General features: G+C 42.9%; 1 protein-coding gene across 3 annotated transcripts in view; it reads left to right on the top strand.

The window, feature by feature from the left end:
• Nucleotides 1–3,782: 3,782 nt before the first annotated feature.
• Nucleotides 3,783–10,949, top strand: part of paplna (papilin a, proteoglycan-like sulfated glycoprotein) — a 54,407-nt gene continuing 47,240 nt past the window's right edge. For all 3 annotated transcript variants that reach the window (XR_013305295.1, XM_077621497.1, XM_077621499.1), the window contains exons 1-11: nt 3,783–3,923; nt 5,002–5,071; nt 5,157–5,260; nt 7,079–7,139; nt 7,219–7,321; nt 8,513–8,643; nt 8,733–8,856; nt 8,912–8,992; nt 10,004–10,176; nt 10,261–10,384; nt 10,468–10,594. Coding sequence is in view for 2 of the 3 variants with exons in the window: in XM_077621497.1 (XP_077477623.1) it covers nt 5,021–5,071; nt 5,157–5,260; nt 7,079–7,139; nt 7,219–7,321; nt 8,513–8,643; nt 8,733–8,856; nt 8,912–8,992; nt 10,004–10,176; nt 10,261–10,384; nt 10,468–10,594 (1,079 nt within the window). In the remaining variant the exon portion in view is untranslated. The remainder of the gene's footprint in view (nt 3,924–5,001; nt 5,072–5,156; nt 5,261–7,078; nt 7,140–7,218; nt 7,322–8,512; nt 8,644–8,732; nt 8,857–8,911; nt 8,993–10,003; nt 10,177–10,260; nt 10,385–10,467; nt 10,595–10,949) is intronic.

The following is a 10,949-nucleotide window of genomic DNA, read 5'->3' as shown; positions in this document are numbered from 1 at the left end:
CGCCGAGAAGCTCGCGGCGTAAACACCAGCGCATAAAAATGCTCGCACACACACGTGGTTTGGAACCGACACACTGCTCATGATCCCGTCAAAAAAATCTTCTTCCTACGATAAAAACGGACAAAAAAATAATAATCCCACTTTAAAGCCCGTGTGCTTTTATTTATTTTTTTAATACGTGACATTTTTAGGGCCTTTTTATTTTCTTCCCGTTTCATTTTTCTTTAATTTTTCCTCTTTTTTGTTCCACATTGGCGTTAAAATGGACAGCAAAAATGTGCATTTCCTTTGATTTTGATGTAAATCTGCAAATTACAGGCCTTATTTCCTTATTTAAGGTTTAATGTCGCCTGGTCGTAAAATGCAAACCAAATACTCAATTAGGAAAGCTTTAAAAAACAACAACAAAATGCCGACGTTGCTGTAAACAACCTTTTTTTTTTCAATCTAGACGTAAAAAAACACGTTGATGTTTATGCTGGGAGTGGGAAATATTTACAATGAAGCCCCGCCCCAAAATGCGGGTGGGATGACTTTTTACGGCGTGATGAGTTCATCGAAATATCGGGCAGCGTTTTTTATTGTCGAGACGTTATTCTATTGGAAAGTGAACCTTCAGCATTTATTTATGAACTTGTTTGTTCCATTTCTTCCATTTTCTGACTCCAGATTTAATGTATCATTAACCATCTGGCCATCGTAAATAAAAGCGTCACGTGCAAAAACGTCGTAAATCACTCCCCGACGATCGGCCAACTCGTTCAAATTCATTCGTTTTCTCCACCGCGATCCTCGCGGGGGGTGCTGGAGCCTTCCCTAGGCAGTGACGGGCACGGTACGCCCCAAATGGGCGGCCGGCCAATGGCGGGGCACGAGGAGACGGGACAATTTAGCATCCGATTAGCCTAGCTTGCAGCTTTTTGGGAGGAAACGTGAGTACCCGGAAAAAACCCACGTGAGCCGGGGAGAACATGCCAACTCCACACAGTGAGGGGCCACCTGGGCTCGAACCCTCGACCTTAGAAATGCGAGGCCGACGCCCACATTTAGCATACAATTAGCCTAAAAATGCATATTTTTGGGGATGTGGGAGGAAAGCGAAGCACCCGAAGAAAACCCAGGCAAGCCCGGGAGAACATACAAACACGACACAGTGAGGATCCACTTGGGATCAAACCCTCGACCCTAGAAATGTGAGGCCAACGCCCACATTTAGCATATAATTAGCCTAATATGCATGTTTTGGGGATGTGGGAGGAAAGCAAAGCACCCGGAGAAAAGCCACACAAGCCAGGGGAGAACAAGCAAACTTGACACAATGAGGACCCACTTGGGATCGAACCCTCGATCCTAGAAATGCGAGGCCCACGCCCAGATTTAGCGCACAATTAGCCTAGCGTGCGTGTTTTGGGGATGTGGGACGAAAGTGAAGCACCCAGAGAAAAGCCACGCAAGCCAGGGATGAACAAGCTAACTCTACATAGTGAAGGGCCACCTAGGATCGAACCCTCGACCCTAGAAATGCGAGGCCCACCCCCACATTTAGCTTACAATTAGCCTAGCATGCATGTTTTGGGGATGTGGGAGGAAAGCGAAGCACCCGGAGAAAAGCCACGTAGGCAAGCCCGGGGCTAACATGCAAACTCGACACAGTGAGGACCCACTTGGGATCGAACCCCGACCCCAAAAGTGCGAGGCCGACGTACTAACCGCTAACGACGTGCTAACCGCTAACGTGGCGCTAAATTCGACGACTTAACGTCTCCATTTTGGATTCCCATAACGAGTGGAAAAAGAAAGTTGGGGAACATATACGTATAGTATTGACGTATTTGTCGTTAGCAACCCGCATGGTCGCGCAACCACTAATTTAGGCAAAAAATAAACAAAAAAACAAAGTGAGGAACATTATATTTTATTTGATTGCAGCTTACGGCCAAGAAATGATGACTTGAGTGTATTTCATTTCTTTTCACTTTTCAAAACACGCTTTGATGATTCATTTTTAAAAGTCAAGCAATTAAATGCTCGCCATTTTCGGCGCGATCGTCATTCTGCCGTCCCTCCCACACGACGCCGTTAGATTTTCCCACGTCGACAACAATTTACTTTGACTAAAAGGCCCCCAAAAATTATTTTTTTAGCTCGAAAATCCACGCTAAAGTTAAAAAGATTTGCCAAGTGGATTTTCCGGACTATAAATCGCATTTTTTTCTCGAATTTGACTTGGCCTAAAACTAAAATTGATTTTTATTTTTGGTTAATGTTGTTTTTTAAGGCTAGGGCGATCCATAAAAAACGTTAATGTTTATTATTGTTACTTTAAGTTTTGTTCTTGGTTTCTGATTCATTAAAATTTTGCCCAAAACACATCTTTTATTAATATATCTTTTTTATTATTGTGCATTGTTTGGTTTTGGTCTAAAAAAAAATCAGGTGTTTTGTAAACATGGATTTAAACGGACCAATCAGAAGTTTGTGTATTGTTTAGCCTTTTTTCGTGCTAATATTACTACAGAAATCATTCATACTGTTAAATTTGAGTTCAAAATGAAATTAAAAATTAAAACAGGGGAAAAATTAGAAAAAGGGTTTTTTTGCTTTTCTACGAATACCCGCAAATTGTTTTTTTGCATGTTGATTATACCAAAAACGGCTAAAAAAAATAGCATTTTTTTGCGGGAACTTCAACTTCTGCCGTCATTTTTACCCCCAAAACGTTTTTACCACTTTCCCAATTGTTGGCTTTAAGGAAAATACAAATAAAAAAATGTCCTTTTGAACAAATCTAACCCTTCCGACTGAATTTAGCGACACCGCGTCGCATTTTACGCAACAATGGCAAAAGAAAAATGGCCGCCGACCAATTCCCCAAGTGCTCTTTTTAAACGGAACCTTGGGAAAGTCGACCCAATTAGTAGTTTGCAAAAAAAGCAGCCCGTTATTTTAAGTCTAAAAAGCGACGCATTTAAATATAAAATGAGGCTTTTGGTCAACTTGTAATCACATGACAATGTGGGCATCAACAAATGATAGTACAGTACTAAGTGATGAAGACCTGCTCGTCATCAACATCCAATCCAAGCCATAATAAGCACCCAAAACCTTGTTGCCTCAAATACAACCTTACTGTACTTGTGTCATTGGCTGCCATTGACGCCCACTGCCGTCCAATCTGCTTTTTTTCCCTGAAAAATATTTTTTTTTTATTAGCGCCGGTGAGATAAATACAAGAGAAGCGATCCTATTGGTTCAAAAGTTCAATTTAAAAGAGGCCATTTTGACTTAAATGCTATTTTTGGGTGAATTTATTACAATTTATGGGAATAATTGATATTCTGAATGGATTAAGTTGGATTAATAATGAATAATTTTATATCTGGGATAAAATTGTGAGGATGAACGGTTCTGAACATGAATAAATGAATAAATATTTCAATAATAACCCCCCCCACCCAAAAAAATGATTCCTTTCTTGAATTCTATCATTTGATTGAAAACAGTTTCCCCCAGCTCAAAATACATGAACAGAAAATGTTATTTTCTTATTATAAATTACAATATTAAAAAAAATAAAGATAAATCACGCATAAAAGAGTTGAAGCAACAAAGTATTTCTACTTAGTTACTACCCAGCAACTATCCTAATGACGTCATTCTGTACATTTACTCGCGTACGCAACAAGTGGAGGAAGGCAATGGGCTGCTTGTGCGCATGCGCGAAGGATTCGGATCCCAAAATCCCGATTCCCAGACCCCCCCACTTCCTCCACCTCCAATCCCACCCCCTAACCTCCACCTCCCGCCCACCCACGGCTATATGAGGGCACCGCACCTCTTTTTTGGACTCATCTGTCCGAACCGAATCCAGCAGCAGCGAGGTACTTTGGAAACCAGACCCGAGTTCGACAGCACCGAGCCCGGTAAGTAGCGAGCCGATCCCGGTGTACTTTTGCCGGAAGGTTTTTTTTTCCTCTCCTTTTATTGATTTGTTTGTTTGTTTGCGAACTTAAAGCAAAGGAGAGGAACGGACTCGTTGAGCGTCGTCAAGTCAACGTTTGTAAACGCGAGCTACTTCCGTAAATAGTTTACAAAATAAATCGCTAACCGGAAAAAGGCTTTAGGAAGGTGATAGAGGTTAGCAAATTAAAAGACGTTTTAACAATGCGTCGGGACGTCAAATACTTGAGTCGTTTAAGATTAAATTAGAATGGGGAAAATTAGAAATTGAAAAATAAATCAATTTTAAGCGGAATGGGTGAAATTTAAGGACGTCAAAAGGTCCAATTTAACAAAATGCCTCAATTTGATTTAAAAAAAACTTGGAAAATCAAATAAATTACAGTTTTAAATATCAGGGAACTTCAGAAAAGTCCTAAGAATGTAAAACGGAAAGAGTAAGATGCTTAATAAATCACTTTAAAAAAATAATTAAACAACTAATACAAAACAACAATTAAAGAGTTTGTTTTTTTCTTGCTCTTTCTGTGATTGGTTCCAAAGAGTGGATTTTATCATTTGTTTTTATAAAGGGCTAAAAAAAAAGTGTCACTTGAGGAGATTTAAAAAAATGACAGAAATTTAAAGACATTAAAACGCAGTTATTAAAAAATGGTTAAAATGCAAAAGGAATCTACACAATTTACACATGTATAAATGTAACAAATAAAATGTCATGCAATGATGTAATGTACAAAATAAAGTTGAGCTTACCTTTAGCAACATGTAACTTTTATTTTAGTAAAAAAAAAGAAGCAGCAAATCAAAATAAAAGAAATATACATTCCATTTTCTTTTAACAATAACCAATAGTCATTTAGGCAAAACAAAAAACAATACTTATAAAGTGAAATATGATCCAACCCTTGAATAATAATTCCCTGAAAATATTTTCCTTTAATTTTGAAGGACGGTTAACCCCCCCCCCCTTGACTTCCCCTCTCGTTAAAATAGCGGACCGTTAATGTTCCGACTTCCAAAATATTTGTTGACGCCCTCCAGGGAAAATCCATTTCCGACGATGATTCTGCACGTGTTGCTCCTGCAGCTGCTCCTGGCTCCGGCCCTTTTGGTAACACCCGCACGACAGAACACACCTCCACAAAGTGCAAAAAAATAAAGTCTTAAAAATGCTGGGTGCCCACGTCCACGCCTAGGTGTCCGCCGAGGACTACTGGGAGGGATGGGGCGCCTACGCGGCGTGCAGTCGGACCTGCGGCGGAGGGGTGATGATCAGAAGCAGACGCTGCGTCACCCACAGGTATGGCAAGTCGCACGCTGGGCTTTCCCGCAGACATTTAGACGCGGGTTATCAACAAAAAGGTCTAAAGACGCAGGAAGCCTGTCATTGTGGGATTTAAAAAATTCAGCCCCTTAAAACAGTTCCACTGAGGAAAGTGAAACTTGGTAGAAATGTTTATCATGGGTAGACCTACAAAAAAGTCTTTAGAAGCGATGCCATAAAAAACAGGGGAAAGCCGTCACTTGAGTTTAAACTGCCATTTTTTAATCAAAAACACTGATCCGATTGTTAGAAAAATTCAGCCCCTGAAATTGGTTTCACTGAGCAAAGTGAAACTTGGTAGAAATGTTTATCGTGCGTAGACCTACAAAAAAGTCTCTTGAAGCAATGCTCCAAAAGACAGAGGAAAGCCGTCACTTGGGTTTAAACTGCCATTTTTAAATCAAAAACACAGATGCGATTATTATAAAAATTCAGCCCCTGAAGACGGTTTCACTGAGCAAAATGAAACTTGGTAGAAATGTTTATCATGCGTAGACCTACAAAAAAGTCTCTTGAAGCAATGCCCGAAAAGACACGGGAAAGCCGTCACTTGACTTTAAACTCCCATTTTTAATAAAAAAAACTATGCCCAAAACCAGTTCCACTCCACACCATAAAACTTAGAACATAGAAATCACAGGTAAACCTCTAAAAATGTATCAAGAATCCCTGACTTATATCATTAGTCCTCCCCTGCAAAAAAACCTAAATATCCCCAAAAAGCCATATTTAAAAACTTTGCTTCAATTTGCTAGACATGACGTTCACGAGAACCTATAAAAAAAGTGTCATAAAACCACTGCCGCAAAATACAGAGACATTCTTCCAAATTCTTAATAGTGTGTGTTTATGGTGTGCAAACACACACACACACACACACACTGTACATTTCCAGTTGGCACGGTGGTTACGAAGTGGACGTCTTCCAAGTCAAACAAGCGTCTCTGGAGGCGTGTCAAGCGTGTGTTTACGTTTTATTTCTATCGCTTCCATTTTGGCTCGGGTAAAAGCTCAGAGGAGCTTTTCTACCCACGCAAAAGCCACACATTTAAAATGATTTCAATTGGATTGGACATCGCTGGCTGTCAATGGCAGTCAATGCTGCAACAACTGATTTTTAAACTGTTTTTTTTTCATCCCAAAAGCTCAGTATTAGAGAGTAGTATACATAAAATATGTACTAATACTAATTCCTTCATCTTTGTACTGCTCATCTTCACACGGTTCCCGGGGGGTGCTGGAGCCTATTTCAGCTGACTTTAGGCACCAGGCGGGGGACAATCCGAATGGGTGGCGCAGCCAATCGCAGGGCAGAAGGAGACAAACAGCTAATAATTCAAAGCGAGGGGCAAGTTAGCATCCAGTTAGCCTTGCATACATGTTGATGTGGGAGGGGAAACTGGGGTACCCAGAAAAAACCCACGCAAGCACATGGAGAACATGCAAATTCCACATAGAAAAGTCCACACAAGGGATCGAACCCTCGATCTCAGAACTGTGAAGCAGTTAGCCACTCTCCACCGAGCCGCAATTTTTTTTTATAATAATAGTGTTATTAATGAAAGTACATCCCAATGAGTCTTCCTTTCTCTGCTGCCTTGGCCCCGCCCACAAAAAAAAAATCCCCAAACAGATGATGACATCACACCCAGAATGAGCTTTTTTTTTTTAAATTTGCCTTAGCTTTTCTATTCTCTTATTGTTATAGTTTCTTCCTTTTGTGTTTTAATTTTAATTTTTTTGACATTGAACTATCACCGGGTCAAGTTGAAGCTTCTTTCCCGATCCAAACAGGAACGACGGCGGCCACAACTGCGTTGGACCCGACAAGTCTTACCTGGCCTGTAACACCGAGGTAAACAAATGCTTAGCTAGCTCGACGTTAGCCACACGCTAGCATGGAGACATAACAATACGAAATGGTGCGTTCACAGGAGTGTCCCGCCGGATCCAAGGATTACCGCGAGGAGCAGTGCTCCCAGTACGACGGCAGCGACTTCAAGGGATCGCGCTACACCTGGGTGCCTTATTACGGAGGTAACGTCCAAAAAATGGCAATAATTCGCCGTCGAAATCGAAGAGCGCTAAATACGGTCAACCTCCGAGTTTCGCCGTCCCTACCTGGGATGCAGTAATACCTCGATTATCGCGGTTCATGTGGACTAGACATGGCCGCAACAATTGAAAAACCGCAAAATATTAAAAAAAATAATAATAATAAAATTTAAAAAAAATCTTCAGTGCTGAGGTGACAAGTTTCAGCGTGAATTTCCACATTTTTATGAACTTTAAAAAAAATTACAAATATAAATAGGGTAAAAAATACATTTTTTTTCTTCAGGGCGGAGTCCTAGTAGCAAGCGGAGAAAGGGGGAGTGGCTTCCACTTGCGAGTTTCACATTTTTATGAACTTAAAAAATAAAAATACAAATTCCCCAGAAAAAAATCTGCAATGTAGTCAAGCGAAAATTGAAGTGTGAAATAGCGAGGGATTACTGTATAAAGTTTTTTTCTTACACTAAGTTGCTTGTCTGCTATTGGTCGACATCACTGAGCTGCTAGTCTGTTATTGATCGCCGTCCCTGCGTCACCAAGATGCTAGTCTTCTCTTGTTTAGCGTCCTGGTGTCATTAAGATGCTAGTCTCCCTATGGTTAGCGTAGCAGCATCACTAAGATTCTTGTCTGCTATTGGTCAACATCACTGAGCTGCTAGTCTGTTATTGGTCGCCGTCCCTGCGTCACCAAGATGCTAGTCTTCTCTTGTTTAGCGTCCCGGTGTCACTAAGATGCTAGTCTGCCTATGGTTAGCGTTACTAAGATGCTAGTCTGCCCATGGTTAGCGTAGCAGCATCACTAAGTTGCTTGTCTGCTATTGGTCGACATCACTGAGATGCTCGTCTGTTATTGGTCGGCGTCCCTGCGTCACCAAGATGCTAGTCTTCTCTTGTTTAGCGTCCCGGTGTCACTAAGATGCTAGTCTGCTATTGGTTGGGGTCACTAAGATGCTAGTGGTTAGCGTAGCAGCACCACTAAGTTGCTTGTCTGCTATTGGTCGGCATCACAAGACACTCCGTTCCCAATCTCACGTGTTGGATTCAAACTTTTTCGATCATTTCTATTGACCGCCACGCGACCATTGGTCCTCCCGATCCCAACTCCAGACCGGATTAACATCCTTACCCGTATCAGGTCTTCACCCAATGGCCGCCGTGTTTGTTTTCCGACAGCGGAGAACCCCTGCGAGCTGAACTGCGTCCCACACGGAGAGACCTACTACTACCGCCACAGCGCCACCGTTAAGGACGGTACACCTTGTCACCCCGGACGCCCCGACATTTGCGTGGAGGGCGTTTGCAGGGTAGGAACACCCAACCGCAAGTTCCTCTGGGATGGTGCCGGCCGGGATCGGTCTCCAAAGCGACTCAGTTTTGAACTCGTGTCTTCCAGCGTATGGGCTGCGACAACCGGCTGGATTCCAATCTTCAGGAGGACCCTTGCCTGCGTTGCGGGGGCAACGGAGAGACCTGCTCCCTGGTCAAGAACACCTACACCACGCAGCGTCTGGGCCACGGTACGTTGCGCCGTTCAGTCACCAAAACCACATGTCCGAATCCCCGTGTCCGCAGGTTACCATCAGATCTTCACCATCCCCGCCGGAGCCACGTCCATCAGCGTCCGAGAGACACGTCCCTCACGTAATTATCTGGGTAAGACTGCTTGAAGTTGTTAACTTACATTTGTGGAAGAAGACTAGGTTTTTTTTGAAGGTTTTGAGCGGATTCAGTCTTGGTCTGGGTCTCATTTAAAGACCACCAATTTAAAGATCGATGGACTCCCAGAAGATTCTATCTCGATCTCGGCTAAGATCTGTCTTGGTCTAGACCACTGGTGTCAAAGTGGCGGCCCGGGGGCCAAATCTGGCCCACCGCATCATTTTTTGTGGCCCGGGAAAGTCAATGATGAGTGGCAACTTTCTGTTTTAGGATCAAATTCAAATGAAGAGTATAGATGTATATTACATTTCCTGATTTTCCCCCTTTTAAATCAATCATTGTCATTTTTTAATCCATTTTTTCTGTGTTTTTAGTTCAAAAATCATTTTGTAAAATCTAAAAATATATTTTAAAAAAGCTCAAATAAACATTGTTTTAGATCTATAAAAAACGGAATATTCAGGGCTTTTAATCCAGTTCTTTTAATCCATTTATATAGAAAAAATCTAAATATTGTATCTAAAATGGTCCGGCCCACGTGAAATCGAGTTGACGTTAAAGCGGCCCGCGAACCAACCCGAGTCTGACACCCTTGGACTAGACTCCCAAATTTCTAGATCTTGGCTTGCTCTCAATTGGTTTTGGACGGAAACACACCAAAATTCTCTCAGTCTCAGTCATGGTTTTGGTTTCCATTTACTAAGTCTATATTTTGTCTTGGTGTCGATGGAATCTTGCTTTTGGTCCTTGAAAATTCAGTCTTGGTCTTGATATCAGTCCCGAAAGTCTCACTTTTTGGATGGGGTCTTGGTGTCAACTCTGGGTATTATCATGATTTTGCTAGACTCCATATGGGTTTGAGTCTTTGTCTGGTCTCTCCAAAGACCAGAACTTGCCTTTCCTAGACCTCTTATTTTTCATACCATACTAGATTTGGTTTCATGTAGTTCCTGCATGCCAAATATGTCAGAACGAACAAACAAACTATATTTCCCCTGTGATTAGCCATCAAGAACCTTCAAGGACACTACTACCTGAACGGTCACTGGTCCCTGGAGTTCTCCCAGGCCACTCACATCGCCGGAACCAAGCTGTACTACCAACGAGGCGTAGAGGGCGACAACATTCCCGAGTCTATCATCGGCCGCGGACCCACCACCGAGCCCCTAGTGGTGGAGGTGAGTCCTCCTTCACCCCGTTCTACCTAACTAACCGCCAACCCAGAGGCCAGATAGTCAACACCCAGAACCTGGTTTTCGCAGCTTATCAGCCAGGAACCCAACCAGGGCGTAGAGTACGAGTACTACCTTCCGACGGCGCAGTCCGCCGAGGGATATGCCTGGAGTTTCGGATCTTGGTCCGCCTGCAGCAAGGAGTGCGGATTGGGTGGGAAATCCGGAGCCCCGAAGCTAAGTCCTCCTCTGTCGCGGTGGTTGAAAAAAAATATCTGCGGGTTTTATCGCCATTAGGACACCAGTCCAGAGCCGCCTACTGCTCCTTGGACAACGAGGTCGTCCCGGACTACCTGTGCCCGCACCACGCTCGACCCGAGAGCAACAGAACCTGCAACCATCAGGCTTGCCCCGCCACCTACGCGTGAGTGAAGCCTCTAATTCTTTCACCGGGGGGTGCTGGAGCCCATCCCAGCTAACGACAGGCACCAGGTGGGGGACACCTTGAATCGGTGGCCAGCCAATTATGGGTCACAAGGACACAAACGGCCAATTGCTTAAGATTTGGGATCGAACCCTTGACCTCAGAACTGCGAGACCGACGAATTTAGCATACAATTAGCCTAGCATGCATGTTTTTGGCAAGTGGGAGTTAAACAGAGTACCGGGAAAAAACCCACATAAAACAGCAAACTCCACAGTGAGAACCGACTTGGGATCGAACCCTTGACCTCAGAACTGCTAGACCGACAAATTTAGCATACAATTAGCCTAGCATG

This window comes from Stigmatopora argus, chromosome 15, assembly GCF_051989625.1.
Source record: "Stigmatopora argus isolate UIUO_Sarg chromosome 15, RoL_Sarg_1.0, whole genome shotgun sequence".
NCBI lineage: Eukaryota > Metazoa > Chordata > Actinopteri > Syngnathiformes > Syngnathidae > Stigmatopora > Stigmatopora argus.
Note: the sequence above shows the minus strand (reverse complement) of the source record. Positions and strands in the feature narration are given on the sequence as shown.